General features: G+C 36.9%; 1 protein-coding gene across 1 annotated transcript in view; it reads left to right on the top strand.

The window, feature by feature from the left end:
• RELCH (RAB11 binding and LisH domain, coiled-coil and HEAT repeat containing) overlaps positions 1 to 22,882 on the top strand; it is an 82,234-nt gene that overhangs the window by 54,113 nt on the left and 5,239 nt on the right. Inside the window, exons 16-28 of the mRNA XM_075704549.1 lie at positions 858 to 1,005; positions 4,997 to 5,153; positions 5,720 to 5,843; positions 6,942 to 6,990; positions 7,419 to 7,498; positions 8,363 to 8,469; positions 9,193 to 9,292; positions 12,730 to 12,812; positions 13,740 to 13,803; positions 15,437 to 15,575; positions 16,535 to 16,651; positions 17,499 to 17,587; positions 21,146 to 21,216. Coding sequence (XP_075560664.1) covers positions 858 to 1,005; positions 4,997 to 5,153; positions 5,720 to 5,843; positions 6,942 to 6,990; positions 7,419 to 7,498; positions 8,363 to 8,469; positions 9,193 to 9,292; positions 12,730 to 12,812; positions 13,740 to 13,803; positions 15,437 to 15,575; positions 16,535 to 16,651; positions 17,499 to 17,587; positions 21,146 to 21,216 — 1,328 coding nt within the window. The remainder of the gene's footprint in view (positions 1 to 857; positions 1,006 to 4,996; positions 5,154 to 5,719; positions 5,844 to 6,941; positions 6,991 to 7,418; positions 7,499 to 8,362; positions 8,470 to 9,192; positions 9,293 to 12,729; positions 12,813 to 13,739; positions 13,804 to 15,436; positions 15,576 to 16,534; positions 16,652 to 17,498; positions 17,588 to 21,145; positions 21,217 to 22,882) is intronic.

Raw genomic sequence — 22,882 nt, 5'->3', positions numbered from 1 at the left:
TTTGTATCTTTATTACATATGCAGGCTTTTTTAAAAAATACAAAAATGTAAATAATTGCTACTTAATGTTCTGTGGTGGAAAATTTTTCTGGAGATCCTTGTTGTAACTCCATAACTTTCACTCGTCCTTTGGAAGAAGGATTAAAAATACCAACACCAAAACCCCAACAACCAAACATATTCTTTAACAATATTTTGCTTTATAGCCCAGTAATCAAAGTGCAGTTCAGAAAACATTTGCTAGGGACTGTGACCAGATGATATGTGTTATTCTGAGTGCATTTGCCCTGTATTTAAATTGTTTTAAGTGTCACATACTGTAGTTTTTAATAAAGTATAATATTTATTAAACAAAAAAAAAAGTAGAATTGAATGGTTTAGTTAGGTTGTTTGCAATTATGAGCCACTTTGTCTGCACGCTTGATTTGGTAGATATCTGGAAAGTTCTGGAAAATAGGGTATCTCATAATGCTCTAACACACTTAACCAACGTGCTTGTTTTCAGAGTACAGGCAACTAGTTTATTCAGTTTTTAGATGCATTGGTCTCTGAGACCAAGGATTCACATTTCCAAAATGTGCTCAGAAATGTTCTTTCAGAATATCAGTATGTTTATCGACATGAACTACTAAATGCTGAAGGCTGTATTGCTTGAATCTTTTGAGTAGAAGTGATTTAAGGGTAACAGGGGGATTTGGGTGGTAACACAAAGCTTGTTGTTAGGATAAATGGCTATATAATTAGTGTCTCTGTGTAGAAGCTCATCACAGATGTGTTGATCTCTTGCCAGAGAATACATGCCTAAGCAACAGATCATCCAAACCAAAAACTTTAAGTAAATGTCCTGTTTGTTTCAGGAAGGAGAACATGGCTTGGATGAACATAAGCTCCACATGTATCTGTCTGCTCTGCAGTCATTGATTCCTTCACTGTTTGCACTGGTGCTACAGAACGCACCTTTCACAAGCAAGGCTAAACTTCAGGGAGAAGTACCACAAATAGAAGGTAAATTATTAATTTCTGGTATGTGGAATTTTTGTAAACTTATGTATAATTCAGTGACAAATCTCAAATCACTATTAACAGCAAAGGAAGAATTTCAGGAAATAGTCCATAGTCCACATTTACTTGGGATTTGTGTGTATTTAAGGTTACTACATAAATGTAAGTTGCAGAATCTATGTGTAGACTTCAGATTTTTAGAGTACACTGATCATTTAAGTTTATGTCTACAAACCTTTTTTTCTAATCCACCTGTTCTTTATGTTGGATTTTCATATGTAACAAGTACAGTGAAAGAAATTTCAGAGAACCTCTGTCAAGTTGTGAATTTTCTTTTTTTAATGTTGCTGAGTTGACAGAATTAAAAAAAATTTCTTTTTTTTTTTTTTTTTAAAGGCAGATTCCAGCATAGGAAGATTTGTCTTGACTTGTCATGACTTTTTTCTGGTTTTGCCTTTTTGGGAAAACATATTTTGACTTCCTTTCCTCCCTCTGCTCCTACTTCATTCCTATGAAAAAAATCAGTCTGGCATGAACCCTTATCAGATATTTAGCTAATTACAGATATCAGCTTATTGATGCAAAAAAAATATGTAAGTTGTGAATATTTACCAAATGATTGCCAGTAGAATAAAGGAGAACTATAAGGTATCCTTTGGGATTTTTTTTCCTGTATGTATTTAGCAGTGTTACAGGAAAAATGGCTTTGTACCCGGTGACATAGCTTTATGTAATCCAATGAGAGTCTCGCAATGAAATACTTTGTTGTCCTAATACACAACATAAATTGGGGGGGGGGGGGGGAAGTACAGTTTAGCCTTCTGATTTGCCTCTTAAATGTTTTTTCATATTGGTCTCCCTGAGCAAATCCTTAAGTAATGCTTCCTTTTTCCACACTTGAGAGACCTGATTATCACAAAAGTTATTATTTCATCTCTCATTATTTCTTTCTACTTCTTAAAAGAAGCTTTTGAGAAAGAAAAGCAATCCTTGATTGGACTTCATAAAGGTTTCTGAAGAATTGATTTCCACTAATAGCCAATAGTAGCTCAAGAAGGCTGGCTTCAGTTTCAGTTAACTCTTACAAATAAGAGATGTTATGAATTGGGAAAAACACAGCCTAGTGCAGGAGCTTCACCATCTGTTATGTATCTATGTAATACCTTAGCAGACTGAATGGCCTCATAATGAAGTTATACTTTGATCAGCAATGCTAGCCTGTAGAATGCTTTCTTCTGTTACAAATACTTTTTAAAGGTATTATTGGTAATACCTGCCATATGCTGATAATAGTGCTCTGTGTGAAGATGCAGAGAAAGGGTAACAACTTTAAAGGAGAATTTGGAAAGCAGCTAGTGGTATGTTACTGTACAATAATAATGTGAAAATGTTAAACATGCCATGGTAAAACTAGTTCAGCTGACTTGAGTCATTTGAAGATGAGCACTTTTTCCCTGAGTGGCTGCTACTTAAATGAGGAATTAAAAAATTTCAGGCTTCAGCCTAGTCAGACAGTTTCTTCCTCCACAAAAGTGGAGGAAAAAAATCTCATGTACTTTTCACTAATCCAGTAGCATTGCAGGAACTGCAAGCTTGCTTTCTTGAATTTTGCAGTAGGAAAGATTATGTTCTTGTTGCTTAACTTAATTGCTGAATAATTTTAAGTATGCTTTACATGAATTGAGAGTAATAAAATCAATGTTGGTGTAGCAGGCTTTCAATCCCCAGATATTTTAATGGTCTAGAATTTTTTTGAGGTCTTGTTTTTTACGTGTAAACTATTCTCTTCTGATAAGTCAAATAATTAAGGAATTGGGGGAGGGAGTAGGGAGTGTCAAAAAAGACTTCATATATGAAGGATGGAGCAGTTAGGTGATTAAAGTGTAGTGGTGGAAGTCAGAAAACCTTGTGTGCAAGTCGCTCTACTGTAAATCTGCAGTGTGTTCTTTGGGATCATAGAGTAGTTTGGGTTGGAAGGGATGTTTAAAGGTCAGCTAGTCCCACCCTCCTGCAATGAGCAGGGACATCTTCAACTAGATCGGGTTGCTCAGAGCCCCATCCAATCTGACCTTGAATGTTTCCAGGGATAGGGCACCTACAACCTCTCTGGGCAGCCTATGCCACTGTTTCACCACCCTCATTGTAAAAAATTTCTTCCTTATATCTAGTCTAAATCTGCCCTCTTTTAGTTTAAAATCATTACCCCTTGTCCTATCACAACAGGTCCTGCTAAAAAGTCTGTCCCTGTCTTTCTGTAAGCCCCCATTAAGTACTGAAAGGCCGCAATAAGGTCTCCCCAGGGTTTCTCTTCTCCAGGCCGAACAACCCCAACTCTCTCAGCCTTTTCTCAACAGGAGAGGTGTTTCATCCCTCTAATCGTTTTTGTGGCCCTCCTCTGGTCCTGCTGCAACAGGTCCATGTCTTTCCTGTACTGAAGACTCCAGAGCTGGACGCAGTACTCCAGATGGGGTCTTGCCAGCACAGAGCAGAGGGGCAGAATCACATCCTTTGACCTGCTGGCCACGCTTCTTTTGATGCAGCTGTCCTGGTTTCGGCTGGGATGGAGTTAATTTTCTTCCTAGTAGCAGGCATAGTGCTGTGGTTTGGATTTAGTAGGACAAGAATGTTGATAACACGCTGATGTTTTTAGTTGTTGCTAAGTACTGCTTATGCTAGTCAAGGACTTCTCAGCTTCCCATGCTCTGCCAGGTACACAAGAAACTGGGAGGGGGCACAGCCAGAATAGTTGATCCAAACTCACCAAAGGGCTGTTCCATACCATATGACGTCAGGCTGAGTATATAAACTGGGGGAGGGGGTTGGCCGGGGAGCAGCGATCGCTGCTCAGGAACTGTCTGGGTATCGGTTGGTGGGTGGTGAGCAATTGCATTGTGCATCACTTGCTTTGTATATTATTATTGTTATTATCATTATTATTATTATTATCATTACTATTTTACTTTATTTCAATTATTAAATTGTTCTTGTCTCAACCCAGGAGTGTTTCTCACTCTTACTCCTCCGATTCTCTCCCCCATCCCATGGGGGTAGGGGGAGTGAGCAAGCAGCTGCGTGGTGCTTAGTTGCTGGCTGGGGCTAAACCACAACAGCAGCCAGGATATGATAGGCTTTCTGGGTTGCGAGTGCACATTGCTGGGTCATGTCCAGTTTTTACATCCACCAGTACCCCCAAGTCCTTCTCCGCAGGGCTGCTCTCAATCCCTTCATCCCCCAGCCTGTATTGATACCGGGGGTTGCCCCGACCCCGGTGCAGGACCTTGCACTTGACCTTCTTGAACCTCATGAGGTTCACATGGGCCAACTTCTTGAGCTTGTCCAGGTCCCTGTGAATGGAACCCCATCCCTCAGGCATGTCAACTGCACCCACTCAGGTTAGTGTCATCTGCAAACTTGCTGAGGGTGCACTCAATCCCACTGTCTATGTCATTGATGAAGGTATTAAACGGTACTGGTCCCAACACACCCCTGAGGGACGCCACCTGTTACTGATCTCCACCTGCATGTCAAGCAGTTGATCACTGCTCTCTGGATGCAACCATCCTTACCCACCGAAAAGTCAACCCATCAAATCCGTATTTCTCCAATTTAGAGAGAAGGATGTTGTGGGGGGACTGTGTCAAAGGCCTTACAGATGTCCAGATGGATGGCATCCATAGCTCTTCCCTTGTTCACTGATGTAGTCACTCCATCACAGAAGACCAGTAGGTTGGTCAGGCAAGATTTGCCCTTGGTGAAGCTATGCTGGCAATAATAATTCCATAATCTCCCTGTACCGGTGTTTCCTCTTTTTAAGTGCAGATTATGTAGTGTCTTCAGAGATGGATTTAACTCACTGATTTTTAAAAAGCAATTTGATAACCTTACACAGAAGGCACTAAAGAGTTTCAGACTTTCTTAGCTATCTTCACTGGTGTCACCTCCAAGGTATTTTCATCTTCTTTTGTTCGTAATCGCTTGTTCTCTGCTGTTACAGTCACTAGATTTCCCCGACCCGTATCGCCTCTTCAGGATGTGGCCATCATCATTGGAAGCCGTGAACAGTTAGCAGTGTTGTTGCAACTGTATGACTATCAGCTAGAACATGAGGGTACCACAGGCTGGGAGACTTTGCTATGGGTAGTCAATCAACTGTGAGTTAATTTGTGTCTTACGATTCCTAATTTTAAAATGTGTCAAAATGAATAGTTCTTAAGCATGATTATGTTTAACAGTTATTAAACATAAGAATTTTAAGTATGATTGTGTTTAAGAATTATTAAAGAGGAAAAGACTGAATTTTTGTAGGCATTTTAATTTTCATACTGAATTGACTTTGATTTTATTCAGAAAATATCAACTATCTAGCAGAACCTGTAGGTAACTACTTGTTCCAAAAAATTGTTTCTGTCATGTTTGCACTAGTATAGTTAATTCTCTGTTGAAGTGAAGATTGTTGTATTCTGAATATCTCATGAAATACGCTGTTCTGCAGTAACAGATGTTTGAAAATACAGGTCTCAGACTTTTCTGGCACTTAAACCATTGCTTTCTTCAAAGGTCAGGAATAAACAGAACACGTAGATAATTTTATTAGAACCAATAGTGCTGTGTGCATATATATATTTATTAACATAAACAGTCAATTTATACAAATACAACTGGAGAGAAACAGAAGATCAGAGCAGTGTTTAATACCCTTTTGTTTCCTGATTTTTAGGCTCCCACAGCTTATAGAAATAGTTGGCAAGATCAATGTAGCATCAACTGCCTGTGTCCATGAGTTCTCTAGATTTTTCTGGAGACTCTGTAGGACATTTGGGAAGATTTTTACAAACACTAAGGTAAGATACTACCTTAAATATTCTACAAAAAGAGTACCTTGATAATATATATTCTCCGTATTTACAGTGTGTCTGAATACCCGCACTTTATGTGACCATTTATATTTGCACGTCACACTGATGCTTTTCCATAAGTACATTTAAACATGCTATTTTTAAACCTCTGTTTGCATCCTTTTGATTTCTGTTTTTGACCATTTTGGAATGGTCTCATCTTGCCCAACAAGGAAGGATTGGGTTTTTTAAACTGTATTCTTCATATTTGCTTTGTGAATAGCATAGAGAGTGGGAGAGATCATCCTAATTCTAGCGATGTAACAATTTTCTTTCTTCAGAACAGCATACTGTTCAGTGTTTGTGGTGTGCATAAGTACTCCAGCCTGTACTTGATTGGAAATTTAAAATTAATGCTTTCCCTGCCCAAAACATTTTCTATAGATGATATCTAAAGATTTTTATCAAGGAAATACATAACTTTTTGTCTCAAAAAAATAAATTCTGGATATAATTTTAAAATATTTTAAAGGGAAATTATAAAACACGAGAGGATTACCTAACGATAAAATTACAAAAAAGGGTTAGCATTATGTGCTGCCTCCAGAGAGGAGATGAAAACCAGCCTCTGGTCTTTGAAAGCCCCTTATGTAAGTTATCTTTAGAACCCTTGCTTCTATAAAATAGTTCCAATACTGATCGTCACAGCTATATTTTGGAAGAGAGTACTTCATGGACAGCAAATATATAAAACAAAAAAAAAATTTTTTTTTTTTTTTTTTTTTTTTTTAACGTATAGCTTGGTAAAACTGTAAACCCTAAAGCCCAACTAAGCATATTGCCAAGAGACTTTAACTTCTAGTATCAGGAGCGCTAAATACTGCTACCTCAGTGTTGGGTACTCAGTAGAAATTTTTACACTTTTATGTCATACTTAAAATTTTCATAAAAGCTGGCTGTGCTTTTTAAAGGGTTTTTTCTTTCTGTACCTTCAGAATATCCTTTTTCTGTTGGGTGGAGGTTTTTTTTTAATTCTTACTTTTTTCCTAAGTTAATTGACACATCCCAGGTTTTCTTACATGGCATTCGTCATCCTTTGTATAGGTAAAACCACAGTTCCAGGAAATCTTAAGACTCTCTGAGGAAAACATAGGTAAGTAGCTTTTTACTCAAATTAATAAAAATTGATCTTAACCACACTGGAAGAAAACCTGCCAATCTCTTGTTCAAATAACGTTTTTCAGACTGCAGTTCTCAAATTTGTCATCTTTCTGAAATGCTGAAAATCTAATCTTATGGATTGCATGGAATGGAACACTGAAGTTGTAGATGGTGTGTGTAAAGTACAAATGAAATGTCAAATCCAAATACCACTTGAGTATTACTTTAGCATGTGTGTGCGTGTATGTATGTATATAAATTCTTAATGTATATATAAAAAGTGAATATATGTAATACTTAGAATACACACATAGAAGTCTAACATATATATAAAAAAATACATCGTATATATATTAAACACACATAGATATACATATGTATGTATATATAAAACCTAAATTCTTAACTGTGTTTCATTAGATTCCACAGCAGGTAACGGAGTGCTAACAAAAGCCACGGTTCCCATCTATGCAACAGGGGTCCTTACATGTTATATTCAGGTGGGTTTGTTTTTCTGTTTCTTTGTTAAATGTATAATAATATGTAAAATTTATTCTACAAAAAAAATCCTTACTGGTTTCTTTGAAGACTTACAGTGCTCTTGTGCTTTGAAGATAGGTAAATAAGTGGGCAGCTGCAAACACATTTAAAAGCAAAGTTTTCTCGTCAGGTTGTCTGCTAAATTTAGATGATTGTCATCAGCATTAAAACCTGAATTCAGTAAATCTTAAAATGACATCTGGCATCTTCACCACTGCTAACTTTCAGACAGACATTGACAGTTGCTGTGTGCCTCTATCAAAAATATTAATGTTATTCCATAAATGGTTTCTTGGCCATTTAATTGCAATCCCTGCAAACATAATTTTGCAAAATTTACTGAAACAGATAAGCAGGTAGATCACCATTTTGGGCATAGTTGGAGTCTTAAAATTTTAGTGTTACCTAGTACTAAAATAAACACTCCACAAATAATACTACCTAATCCTCCAGTAACCATCAGTTATGGACTGGCATACAGATAGCTTACAGGAAAAAAATAAATACTTCATCATCTCACAAATGTTTAGTGCACTGTGAGCAATCACAAACTGCCAGGAGCCATTAAAGTACTTAAGTACTCTTCTTAAAAGTTTCTTTAGTAAAACAATTTGGGTAATTTATGCACGAGTATGTGCTTAGTTGATGTAATGCAGAAATACAGTCTCTTGTGTTTGCTTTGAAAGGTTCTTGTTCTTAAACCACATTTTTGAAGTTCTAAAGCTAGTTCGTTCTCATTCATAGTTTGTCTCTTGCATAGCTGTAGGTCATCACAACCACAGCAATACTTGTACTAAATTCAATATTGTATGCTCTTCTTTCAGGAAGAAGACCGCAAGCTGTTAGTTGGATTCTTAGAAGATGTAATGACCATGCTTTCACTATCCCATGCTCCTCTTGATAGCCTGAAAGCTTCCTTTGTGGAACTGGGGTAAAGAATATACCTTGGAGTTGACTAGATCTAAGTACATTAAAAGTTTTTATGAAAAGCTGCTAATCTGGCTGTAATTTTAATAACTGTGATGCTTTGGGTGAATAAAGAGTATGCTTGCTTTTTTTCCTTGGTGTTTCACAAAATTTAAACTTTTAATCACTGGATTAAAAATGTAGTGGTAAAAAAAATCTGAAGTGTAAAAAAAAAACCACACCAAAAAACCCCCAAAAACCCCCACCAAACCAAACCAAAAACCACCACAAAAAAAAAAAACCCAAAACCAACAACACCAGAAAAACACCCACAAAAATCAGTCATTGAGGATAAAATAGAAATTCATTTTGTATTTTCCGTACTGTTATGATGTGTTCTAGGTATGTATTTGCATTCAGTTCAGTGTCATAATTTATTGAAAATTATATTCTTAAAGTTTAAAAAAATGCACTTCAAAATGCAACATATTTTCTAGACAGGAATGTGTTGCATGTCCTTCAAAATGACATAAATGTTATGTATCCTTCAGAAAGGATAAATTTTGGAGTTTTAGATTTGTTAAGCAACAGATTCTTGAGACTACATTTTGTAGGCAAAGAACATATTCAGGGTTCGGAAGGTTTTGGGGTTTTTTTGGTGGTTTGGTTTTTTGTTTGGGTTTTGTGTTTTTAGGGTTTGGTTTTTTTTTTTGTTTTTTTTTTTGATTGCCAAACTGTTTTCTTTTAGTGCAAACCCAGCTTATCATGAGCTGCTCTTAACTGTCTTATGGTATGGAGTTGTCCATACTTCCGCTCTTGTTCGATGTACAGCTGCTAGAATGTTTGAGGTAAGTGTTTATCCAAACTTTTTTACACCTTTTTAAAACTCGAGTTTATTTTTAAAAACAGTGATTCAGATAATGTTGCTACATTCTTAAAAATTACAAATGGCTTATTTAAGTTGTGTACTGTGTGATGGAGCAGGAAGTTGTGCAGTTGTTTCTGTATCTGTTCTCTGTTCAACAGCACATCTTTCATTAAGCAATTTGTCATTAGCCACTTGCAAGATGTTTCTGTAGTAACTGTGTATGTGTTCTTTTGATCTGCTGCTGACTTGATTGTTGCATTCTGATTATTGCATGCTGAAAAACGTTTTCCAATTACAAAAACTCATTTCATTGCTAAACTGTGTTCAAACCAGAATTCAATACATTGTCAAATGTGTTTGCTTTGGTCTGTAGATAAACATAAACAAGCATCTCTCTGATTTTTAACACTTGCTTTTGTTTTTCAACACATCATCAGTAGCCTAATTCACAAGTTATTGGTTTTCCATACTTTTTGTGTATACTCATACAATGCACTTGCATTGTAATTCAAACTAGTTTCCATTGGTGGCAAAAACATACACTTGACCAATTTTGTATTTTTTGTAAAACGTAAAATAATTTACGATTACTTTACTTGCCACATAGTGACAGCTTCATCTTTCCCTTAACATCTATAAATTTGCTCAGGATAAAGACTGTTATATTTAACTAATAAGTTTGCTTTTATTTCCACATCATGCCTTTGTTTCATCAAGTGTTAATTAAAAAAGGCATATCCAAAAACTCTGGGACATACTCCACTTGCTGAACAAAGCATGGGGGGTTTTTTTGCATGTTAGAAAGACATATTTCTAATCACACTTTTTTTTTTTTTTTTTTTTTTTTTGCATTTCTTCCACATTTGACTCATTTGGATAGCTTTCCAGGGGACCTCTAGCTGAACCTGCCACCTTGTATCCATTTGCAAAGACAAATCTCAAGTCTTTGCAAATGGAAATGGGGAAAAAAGAGCACTTAACATAACCGTTACTGTTCTTTACTGCAGCTCTGCAAGTCATTGCAGATAAAGCACTAAACAACCATCTTAAGACAGATCCTGAGACTTCAGTTGAAAACATCCAACCTTGTCTGGTTTTTTTTCCCCTCCTCTCCCTTTAAAATGGAGATGGCAATTTTTGGTCACCCTTAAAATATTTTTGAGTTGGTTGTTTGGGTTTTTTTTTCTTTTTTAATATAAGCAATGTTCTTGTTAGATTTTGTTTGTAATAATAAGTTGTTTGTTTGGTGTGGTTTGTTTTTTTTCTTAAACATGCATTAGCCAAACATGTGAAAGACCTCAGTTACAACAGGCTGTTGTCTTGGTTGCAGTTTCTTTTCAAATTCAACTGCATGTTGATTGTATTTTGGCAGTTCTGCATGCTATTTGATTGCTTATTTCCTAGTATACTTCAATTTTTATGAAGGCAACTTTGTTATAGGCACTTTTCTCACTTGAAAATAGTATTGTACTGCCACTTCCTTGATAGCCATAGCATATATATTTATACATGGCAATATGTAAATTTGGGAAGTCACCTGTGTAAAGAGGTCGTAATAGTCGGTTTCACTTTTAGAAGATTCCTTCATTCAAGGAATTTCTGACATCTCAGAGGCTGCTGAATGGCAAAGCCCAGCAATTAGATAATAAGAGTATGTCACCGGCAGGACAGCTATATGAGAACTGTAAAGATTCTGAGCAGCACAGTGGTCTGTACAGCAGCACAGAGACTGCCGTGATGTGGGCCTGCCAGACTGCGTTACCAAACCTTTGCGGTCTGTTAAGGATTGGAAGGACACAGAAGTAATTTGGAGCCATTCTACCACTTCTCTCCTTTGGGGGCAGGAAGCTTTGTGCTACCATTTTTAAGGTGTAATGTGCATAGATAATGATCACACATTGATCTAGAGGAATCAAAACAGGATAAAAATTTGCGTTGTCTGTCTCGCTGTGTAACCTTACATGCTGCTGTGTGGCTTTGCCCATCCAGCTGTTTCTGTTGCTTCTTTGTTAATGTTTTCAGTTAGTAGTTTCCCATTTGAATGTTGATGCAAACATGCTGCTGGTTTGAACATGAAGCACATAGTTGTGTTATAAGCTGTGTTGGTCTGTTTAGGTTCAAGGCTAGGAACACTTATCTTCAGAATGACACTTGAATTATAAAGCATGTTTTATTTTCTGTAAGACAGAACAATGCTGTTTACCATGCTTTACTGTAATTAGAAGCGTGGTAGCCCACATAGTCATGAAGCTGACATCATTCTCAATTGTTTGCTAATTATACAAATACCAAGCTTTTTTTTTTTTTTTTCCAAAGCACTACTTTACCTCTAGGCTTTTCTCAAAATTAAGATCAGTAAAGAAAACTCAAGTCCCTATTTGTTCAAAATTGAAAATAGTAAGCATTCTCTATTGTAATCAATGGGAAAACTGGTAAATCTGTATATGAGAGGAAGATCATCATAGTCAAACAGTGAGCTATGTCCTTAACAGCTGTTTGAAAGTATCCCATAAGCTCAACACATCGGTGCTTTAAGTTGTTGCCACTGTAAATAATCATGAAATGTGTTAATGTTAAAATGTCATAGTTGAACTAACAGAAAAAAGATCACCTGGGAACATCTAAATTCAAACAATTTCCACATATTTATGGGTAATAAATTTCACTGTGATCTGAGTTTTTAACATTTGAGATGTATTGCAACAACTATATCTCTTCCTTATTTTGCAAAAAGACTTGGTGCAATACATTTCATGGATAATCCAAGGATTCTCCATTTTCTACCTGCATGGACCAGCAAGGGAAAATGAGGAAGTTTTGCATACATGCTGCTTGGATGGCAGTTAAATCTAAAATAGTCCTGATTGACTTTGAGGAAAGCTTAGTGGCATCTGGGAAGGTGCTGTTTGTCACGTTGTAAAAGGTCTGAAAGGTATCACTCAGTGCAGAAAAACTACACGCGTTTGGCCTAGCTAAAGACATCTATTTCGCATGTGACAGCCACCTACTATAATAAATACCATTCCATTGAGTTAGGAATAGCATTTAGATTAAACTGTTAAACTCAAATTGGCATCACTTTAGTATTTAATTATACAACATTATATGTATAGCTATAATACATAATTATTTGCTAAACTTTTGAGAATTCAAGTTTTAAACCAGCTGAAAATAGAAAAAAACATCATCATATTGTTGAATTTGTCAGGTTTGTGCTGATTGCCAGACCACTTCGGCTTTCTTCATGCCTTTGCATATATGAAGCACTAGTGTAGCAGTATTTGCTTAGCTTCTAATTTTGGTTTGCTTTTTGTGTTTTTTCTTTCTCTCTCTTGGTTGTGCCGTTCTTCTTCCCATGATACTGTGCTCGCTCTTTCCGTGCATCACCTGTGATACCCCCCTGCTCCGACCATTCAGCTGTTGGTGAAGGGGGTACATGAAACTCTGGTAGCTCAGAGAGTTGTTCCTGCTCTCATTACTCTCTCCAGTGACCCTGAAATGTAAGTTTCCTGACTGTCTTATATACCTAGCATCCCCCTTAATGCTTAGGAAGAAATAACCATCAGTTCCATTTCTTATTCTAGCTGAACAAAAATTGAATTACTTTTAAACAAATGTAACTTTTAAATCACTCATTTGTAAATAAAAAGGTTTTACACCTACAACTAAACTGGATAAAACTGCTGAATAAAGTTTAAATAGAAAACTTAAACCAATGTAATTTAATGTTTATGGTTTTTTATATTTAATCATATTCTCAGTTTTGAAATTTGTTTACATCATTTCTAATAGAAAGCTGGATATTAATATGTTCTGTAATACTGTCAGTTTTACTACTGCAAAATTAAATATCATCTGCTTTACTGAAATGCAGAATAGTTTTGGCTGTATCTCATTTCTGATAGACAACCATAGCACTTAATTTCCTGGACATTCTGATGTGATATTTCTTTCAAGCTAAGGAGGGATGCTTTGCTAATCTCACTAGCAGGTTGTTGCTAATAAATGCTACAGCATGAATAGAGTCTTAATCGTTTTAATGTCTTGTGTGGGTGACTAAACCAAGAAAAACCCCAAGAGTCTGCCTGCCCATCCTCAGTCACAGCTAACCCAGTTCAAGTTTACCAAACCATTTTTTATTGCATGTTGACGGTTTACAGCTGACTCTTCGAGGCATGAGTGAAGCCTTAGTTGACAAGCGGGTTGCTCCAGCCCTTGTTACCTTGTCCAGTGATCCTGAATTGTGAGTTTCAGATTGAGACCTTGAGTTAATCCTGTCTGTCTTTTTCCTGGTCTGCTTTTTTTGGTTTGCTATTGCTAGAAACTAACGTAACTTAAAGTACTAATTTTTTTAGCTTTGCTTTATTTTTAATTAATTTTATTCTTGATGTTTAATACATCTTAAAGACTCTATTTTTCTGTTGTAGTTCAGTAAGGATTGCAACAATTCCTGCTTTTGGGACCATCATGGAAACTGTTACTCAGAGAGAGGTAAGACCTGTTGTCAGGCTGTTGTTTTTGTGGCGTAAGAAGTGGGTGATATTTTTTATAAATCCAGAAATCAAGTAATTTATTAATCGACTTGGAGAAAAAAAAATAAGGCAGCTTATAAATTATTTCTTCCTTTGTTACATTCTCTTTCAAACTACTTTACAGTTTTGCAGTGGTCTTTTGGTTTTTTGGGGTTGTTTTGGGGTTGGTTTTTTTTTTTCTTTTTTGGAAGCAAACCAAACCTCTTTTAACTAATAAAAACATTTCCTTCTAAATGCCAAACCAAACATAAACAAAGAAAAACAGATATGTAGAGGGAGAGGCCTGTGCTAGAAGATGGGAAATCCCATACTCAAAATGTTTTTTAAAACATTCTCCAATACAGTTGAGAAATCCAAGTCTCTTATTTCCAAATAAAATAGCTTTACTTTAAAATGCTAACCAGAAAGTCATGTTGGAGTTCATTTACCTCCACATAAGTATATTGTACCATTTTAGATGCTTTAGGATGTCCTGCTTGGCTTCCAAGTACTTTAGAAGGGTACAAGTCTCTTGTAGTTCCTGTCATACCTGCTGGTTTAGCCCATGGTGTCCAAGATGGCATTAAAAGACATCATGGTGACATAACTGAAATAATCCTTGAGGATAATATAGATATGCAACTTCTCCTTGTTTTTTAAATGATGGCACTTTGGTAATAGATCAGAATTCTGAAAAAGACACACAGGATTCTGCTGTAAGCAGTAGAAATACTGTATTTTGTTTTATATAATAACGATACAATCAAAGTTCTTCTGAAAGTCCTTGCAACTTTTTGCAGAGCTTGCATTCTTCCTGTAACTTAACAGATTCTAAAAGAATGTGTTTGAGGAAATGTGAGTAAGAAGTCAGTGATGACTCACAAGTACTTGGAAGATGGATAAGTTACAATTTTGTAGCTTGGAATGCATGCCTATAATCAGTTTGGGAAGAATACTGTTTCGTTACCACACAAAAATTACTGTATCCATTGCACTAATTATAATAAGCCTTAGAATACAGAGGTGATATCGCCTTCCAAAATGTGTCAGAAAATGTTATTTTTACAACTTTGAATGCAAATTAAATACTTTTATCATCTTAGATATATTTGTATTTTCAGTTTTTCTGCATTTAGTTGAAGAAATCTTTTTAATTCCGTTGATTTTATGATGCTTACTTTTGCATCTCTGTCCTCTGCAGAAAATTTTTCAGCATACTGATTGAGAGATATTACAAAAAAAAAGCCCAAACCTGGATTCCGTTCTAATTAAACAGGAAAACTCCAAAGATATTAATAGTAAGAGGGAAATTTTAATAGCAGGTAAAAAATGTATCAAAACCAAGGAAACCTCAGGAGGACAGGCCGGCTATGTGGAAGCACCTGTCTATAGTTAAAGATAGATCAGACTAAAACACTGTTAACAGTCTTTAAAACACAGAGCTGCATCGAAGAGTTTGGAACATCCTGTTAGAAAAACACTGTAAATTAACAGAAGGTCCAAGGTTTATAATCTGATATATGGAAGATTATAGACATACTCTGAACTGACCATAACAGTTTCTAGCATCTTCATTCTTTTGTGTACTTTTTATTTCTCTGGAAATACTTAAGCTTCTGGAAAGAGTAAAAATGCAGCTGGCATCTTTCCTGGAGGACCCTCAATATCAAGACCAACATTCTCTACATACAGAAATCATAAAAACATTTGGAAGAGTTGGACCTAATGCTGAGCCCAGATTTAGAGATGAATGTAAGTTGCATCAGTGGGAAGATGCAGTCTTCCTCTTTCAGTTCCAAAGCTAATAGCATGCTGGTTGTATTGATTTTTTTTTTTTTTTTTTTTTTTGTCTTTACAGAAAGTTTGATGAAAACTCTTGTTTTCAGAGTTTGATATGTCCTAGTATTTAAGACTTTGCTAATACGATTTTCACTTTACCTAACATCAGTGTGTATGCAGAACACCAGTACATGGTGATGAATGATTTCAGAGCCAGAGCGGACTGGTCACTTTGCTGCAGAGCAAATTTGAATTTGTCTTTTTTTTTTTTTAATTACTTGACATGTAAAATGCCTTCTTCTCCCCCCTCCCCCATTGCTTCACCCCCTGCTGACATAAAACTTTCAAGTATTCCATACATCTTAAATGTAAGCGCATCCCAGATTAAAAAACAGCTTTTTTTCATGGCCCTCAAATGTAAAGCACATAGAAGAGCAAAGTTGGTTGTTAGACAGTCTTAAAGATATTGTAAACAAAACATGAGGAGCTATCATCCCTCCCAACTTAAGGTATCTAGTTTAGCAGGCTAAACTCATTAGTCCTCCTCTATAGTCGGTGAAGATTTCCCATTATATGCAGATCTCTGTCACTAGCTTATCAGCTGTATTTATAAGATAGGCACATATTTTAGACAGCTTCAGCAGCAGGAGAGTAATAATGTTGCAAAATATTTTCTGTAAACTGTTACTATTTCAAAGGTACTCTGAGGTACCTTTTTATTTCAGAGGATGTTACCACAGTTTTGTTTCAAGTTTGAGTTGATCAGTTAAATCTGCATGGGCAGTCCCATCAAAAGCCATTATTTGCAGTTCTTACTCCACACTGATGTGTGATGCTTCAGGTGCCTGCGATTGCCACTTCGCAACTCTTTAATGCTAAGCAACTCTACAGAAAGCGATTTCAAATACTTACTCCAGTATTCACTTTCACAGTTGTTATTCCACACTTGCACAAGTTAGCCTTGGTCAACAACCAGCAGTCTGTGGATTCGAAGAGACTGGATATCGCTACCCACCTGTTTGAAGCCTACAGTGCTCTTTCCTGTTGTTGTATCCTTTTTTGGGGTGCAGTTTAGCTGTTAATTCTCTGGTGGGGTGAGAAGATGAATACTTGAGAAATAATTAAGTTTGATTTTGAATGTGTGATGTAAAACATGATCTGCTCAGTATAAAGACGAAGTTTTCACAGAAGGTGGATGTGGTGGGTTGATGTTGGCTGCACGCCAGGTGTCCACCAAGCCGCTCTGTCACTCCCCTCCTCAGCAGGACAGAGGGGGGAGAAAATAAGATGGAAAAAACCTCATGGGTCAAGATAAAAGCAGTTTAATACAGCAAAAGCAAAGGCCACACGTGGAAGGAAAGGAAAATAAAAGATTTATTCTCCACTTCCCATCAGCAGGCTATGTCCAGCCATTTCTTGGGGAGTAGGGCTTCAGCATGCATAGCGGTTGCTCCAGAAGACAAACGTTGTAATAATAAATGCTCCCCTCCCCTTGTTCTCTTAGCTTTTATTGCTGAGCAAACATCATATGGTACGGAATATCCCTTTGGTCAGTTTGGGTCAGCTGTCCTGGCTATGTCCCCTCCCAAGATCTTGCCCATCCCCAGCCTACTGGTGAGGTGGGGAGATGTTGGAGACACAGCCTTGATGCTGTGCAAGCACTGCTCAGCAGTAGCCAAAACACTGGTGTGTTATCAACACCTTATATATGAAATTAAATATGTTCAAGATCTTTTTTATTGGTCATGAAGTGCCAAATGCTGTTCTGTTTTCTTGGGTTTTGCTGCTGTAGCTTGTCCCTGCGTTCAGTAAATAACATTATCAGAAGACAGAAAAAAAATTTGTATAATTTCAGAAAGCAATCCTTATATAATACCTTAACAACCTGTTTTTTAGTTATTTCAGAGGATTTAATGGTCAATCACTTTTTACCAGGACTTAAGTGTTTACGAATTGACATGGAACATCTCTCACCAGAGCATGAGGTGAACAGCTATGTTTACTAACCAAGTATGAGATGCCGGTGGCAGCAAAAGTTGAAATGTAATAGTATTTAAAACCAAAAGTTTAGGAGAGTTACTCGTAAGTGGTACCAAAACATAGCATTAAGGGTTTTTTGGATAAGGAAAATAGGTCATATGATTTAAAAAAACAGTAAAATCTTTTAAAAGGTGTTTCTAAGCTGAGGATCTCTGCAGAGAAATACTCAACTGTCAGAAATGCATGTAGAAATATAGATCTTTGTAGACGGAAGAAAAAGGAAAAGTTTTTACCATCTATTTTTTCATCAAAACAAGGATACACTAAAATCAATGGCCACAATATATCCAAGGAAATGCAGATGAAAATTGGTGGAGTGCAGGAGAGAAATGATGGGCAAGGATGAGGAAAGTATAGTCCTAAAATACATGGGATGCACTTCGTATCTGGAGTACTGTGTCCAGTTCTGGGCTCCCCAGTACAGAAGCATGGACCTACTGGAGAGAGTCCAGCAAAGGGCCACAAAGATGATGAAGGGACTGGAGCATCTCTCCTATGAGGAGAGGCTGAGAGAGCTGGGGCTGTTTAGCCTGGAGAAGAGAAGGCTCAGTGGGGGTCTTATCAGTGTATACAAATACCTGAAGAGAGGGTGCAAAGAGGACAGACCCAGGCTCTTCTCAGTGGTGCCCAGTGACAGGCCCAGAGGCAGTGGGCACAAACTGAAACACGGGAGGTTCCCTCTGAAGATCAGGAAACACTTTTTTACTGTGGGGATGACAGAGCACTGGCACGGGTTGCCCGCAAAGGTGGTGGAGTCTTCATCCATGGAGATATTAAAAAGCTGTCTGGACATGGTCCTGGGCAGCTGGCTCCAGATGGCCCTGCTTGAGCAGGGGAGGTGGGTCAGATGATGTCCAGAGATCCTCACCAACCTCAACCGTTCTGTGATTCTGTGAATTGTAAAAAGCAGATTATAATAAGCAGACAGGACAACGTGGGAGCTAACAAGATCTTCTCTGGTAGAAGGAGCTTACAGAAAGTAGCAAGAGAAAAGACTTAGCAGGAGAAGCTGACTTGAGAACCTTGAAAATCTTGGCCGTATGTCTATGTACTTTTCTGTAAATACTTGAAGAGGATGAACACTAACAGAGATTGAAACACGGAGATATTAAGTCAGTAGCTGAAAACGAGAGACGTAGTTTAGTTGCATGTTGGGAAAATCTTGACAGTACGAATGTTTCAAGTGATAGAGGAAAAGATGTAATCAAAATGTACAAAGGAACATCTTTGTGGTTTTTGAAGGTTAATACTGCACTTTCATGGATTACTTTGTACTTGAGTAAAGTAATTACTTTTCCTTATGTTTACAAAAGTGACTTTTGTTTCCAGTTATATTTTCAGTCTAATAGCCTATAGTCTTATTCTTTTCTGTGTATTATTATATTATTTTATATAAATTACAGTATGTGGAACTGGAGGAACTTTCAGATGTTCCTTTTACTGTAGAAATGGAAATCTGGTGTTTAATCAGCTCCTTGCTACAACAGGATGTTTGTAGGCACCATGATAGAGACCTCTGAGGCCCAGTTAGTTCTGTCTTTCAAGCCTTCTGTCTTAAAATCATGTTTTCGGAAGTAAATGTGATTTACTGTTTCAAATAGTTAGACATTTGCATAAACAGAATTAACCCTTTTCTCATTATTTTGGTCACTGTGGTGTTATTCACGATTCAAATGGCATACCAGTTATAAAAACACATTTTCTCGTTCACAGAGCCTTAGCTCTTGTGGCTCTAGCATCAGTACAGAATTTATGCTCACCTTGGAAATGTAACATTTGTGGAATTGGCTTGTGATCCTGTCAGGCAGTGTTTACCACTTATCCCTTACATTTGCTTTCCTTTCATTTGTATAAACAAAAGTGCAAGTTGGGCATTTAAGCCAGACCCTCTCATTTTTCAAATAAACATTTTGCCTGGTGCAGACATTTCAGATACTTTGCCGGCATCTCTAATTCTGTGTCAAGTCCCTTCTTCCCCCTTCTCTACTTTCAGTTTTCTTTTGATAAAGAAAGAAAGAAAAACTTGCTTTTTCACTGGAATTCTGAATACATTTCTCTTGTACCTCTGTACTCTTGAGTACTTGCATAATATTTTATGCAAATGAAAGACAGCAAATTTAGCGGTAAGATTTGTAGTCCTGTTAGACTCATATGCAGGTTTGAATGCTGCTTTCTGAAACATTCAAGGGTATATTACACCTGCTACCCAAACTGTTTCAAATGTTGAAGTAATACTTTTGGAGAAATAGAGTGAACAGTGGCACAGATCTGCAGACCAGGCTGCATCTTACCAGTGTAATAAATGGTTTCAAAAGATATTTTGTGCTGCAGCTGTCTAATAGGGATTTGACAGAAACCAGCTTTTTAATGTATATAAACACATTTAAAAATAGTTATCACTTGGTTGTAACCATTAGTGACTGATCTGTATTTTAGAGATTGAAATGAGGGTTTTTTCCTTTATTGTATATATTCAGGTTTTGGTAAGACACTACTAATTTTAGTTGCTTGTAGCTTTGAGGTTTTAAGTTTAGTGTCTCAAAGAAAGTGCTTAGCTTTCTCCTGAGCCGTGAGCAGAGAAAGTTTCCATTTATGCAGTGGGTACATATATATCTATATATACACACACACATATATATATACATATATATATATGTTTATAGTTTCACACTCTGCATTGCAACTGTTTTGCCTAACTGTTTCAAATGCTTTTGTCTTAATGTGTTAAAACAGTACTGTTGTGGGCAGGGCAGGGAGTTACATACCTGTCCAGTGAATTGTATGATTTCTTTCAAAGGCTGCTATTGGTAAACATTCATTTATTTTTGGTATCCTGGAGAAATGTAAAATGTCAGAGTGGGGGTAGTTTTAGTCTTAATTATTCTGCAGAAACCTTTAACACTGCAATTGCTTAAGTAAAGAAAAAAAGCCTTGATTCACAGAAACCCTGGAAGACACCAGTGAAATGATACTAAGGTTGCTTTAGCACTTCCTTTCCATTAAGATGTTGTCTCAGGATGCCATCACACTTTTTTCTTTTCTTTCTTTGCTTTTTCTTTCATGCATCATGTTGGTAAAGATAGGAATTTTAAAAGGTACTTGAAAACTTTTTGAAGGAAAATAGAGGGACGATTAATGAATGTCAAAGTTAATTGCTAATAAATAAAAGTATTGTTTGAAAAAATGAAGATAGATGAGGAGGTATGTCACAGAAGCGAGTTTGCTTTAGCTCTATTTTAAAAAGCCAGGGGAAGCAGGAGGGAGTCTTGAATTCCCATAACTGTTTCAAAAACGTTTTCTTCCTTAAAGTATTTTGAATGATTTTGTTGCTTCTAGCCACGAGGCATTATCAGATAGCTGGACTTAAAATGCACTTGAAAAACAGCAGAGAAACTTTTTAAACAGTTCTGCTAGTGTCAGAATTAGTTGCGGAGCAGGTCTTGTACAAAATGTTAATGCAAAAGAAAAAAATGTCATGTATCTCTCTTCCTTATGTGTCTTAGGTTATTTTAAGCTCCATGATAAAAGAGTGTGAACAGAAAGTGGAAAACAAGACCGTCCAAGAACCGCAGGGGTAAGACTTCCACTTCTCTTTTTTCTGTGCCTCCAGATTAATGTTCTGCGGAGTGTATTCCATAATGGTGTCCAAGGCTTGTGACCAGAAATCCTGCACTGACATATTCTGTATTTGAAAGCAGATTGTAGGAACTTTAATTCAGTTTGTGGTTGTTTCTGTCTCCAGTGTAAAACACAGGACAGCACGTTTTTATTTGCATCATAGCAATGATGTTCTTGTTTTCCCATGTTACTTTCTTCTTAATTTCTTATCCATTTAAATCAGTAATTGAATTTCTGTCCTGAATCTGAGAAAGCAGGGAGTGCTTGGCCTAAGTGCTTAGAGCAACACGTGGCATGCGCTTTGCAACCCTCTTTCATGGGGATAGCCTGCAGGCTGAAGGAATTGTTCTGGTCATGGTAATGACCTGCTCCAGGCTGCTGTCTTTGCTTGCGTGTGACTACTGCACACGAGAACAGTTTCTCCAGTGTACAAACTGACCAACCTCTCTGAATATGCTGTTTAGTAAATATGTTCACTTTGGGAAAATGCCACCTGTGTTGCACTTCAGTAAAACACCAATTCTACCAACGCACAGTAAACCCAGCTCTCCGGTGAGGGATCAGACACGTGGTGTATATGCATCAGTTCACCTCATGTGGTAGAGGTGGTATCGTGTGTATGTCTCTCTCTCTCCTGATAACAAAAGAAGCTAACAGACCCACAAATTTGGAAAGCTAAGCACCATTGTGATGAAGTGTATGTGTTCTTTTGCCTGCTTGCTGCCTGGAATGGCATACCAGCAAGTAACTTCTCATGGATTATTACAAAACTTAACAAATCCTTAGCAGTGTTGCCAGGAAGAGTTTGAGAAGAAACATTAGGTATCTGAAAAAGAGAATCTGTCCTCAGTCCTGATACCTTGCCATGGGAATCAAGACAGTTACTGAAACTTGTTTATGCCATGCCTCCATATCTGTAACAAATTGATAGAATTTACTTCTTGAAAGAGTTCAGGCAAAATCCTAGAAGCAACTGGTAGTTTGAGAATGACTGAAATAGGAAAGGTGTAAAAGAATTGAACAGAAGAGACATGGTGTGGAAAAAGAGTCAGTCTCATGCAGCAAATAAAATATCTCAGCCTTTACTAGTGGTAATTAGCCTGTTTACTGGTGTAGCTGATAATGAATGGAATGTAGTGAGAACTGAATCCATTCGAGACATGAGCATCAGGTCAACTCTTAAAAGTGTACTAGAAATTAACTTTGGACTTTGGAAGTGAAATAATTTTAAGACTAAAAACGTCCCAAGTTCTACAACAAATCACAGTCTGTAGTGTTATCTGTTCTAATAAGGTAGTTGGTTCTGTCTAGTCATATGGAGGTCCTGTCTAAGGGAGAAGAAATACAAAACCTTTAACGTCTGAAGAATGCACTGTTGGTCACCTTCTTTCCTCATTCCTGTTCATGTGACAATATTATGAAGCAGGGACTGTACTGACTAAGTCTATTCCAGTTGAGTGGCTATTTTCATGATGAAATAGGTATTTCTTTGACATATTAGTTATTCACAGAATAAGAACAGGTTTATTTGACTTAATCACTCCACATGCCATATTCCTTGCTTGCAACATAAATAGCCAGTCAGTCAAGAACCAAAAAATGTATTCATTCCTGGTGTTGTT

Source organism: Pelecanus crispus, chromosome 2, assembly GCF_030463565.1.
Source record: "Pelecanus crispus isolate bPelCri1 chromosome 2, bPelCri1.pri, whole genome shotgun sequence".
Lineage (NCBI taxonomy): Eukaryota > Metazoa > Chordata > Aves > Pelecaniformes > Pelecanidae > Pelecanus > Pelecanus crispus.
Note: the sequence above shows the minus strand (reverse complement) of the source record. Positions and strands in the feature narration are given on the sequence as shown.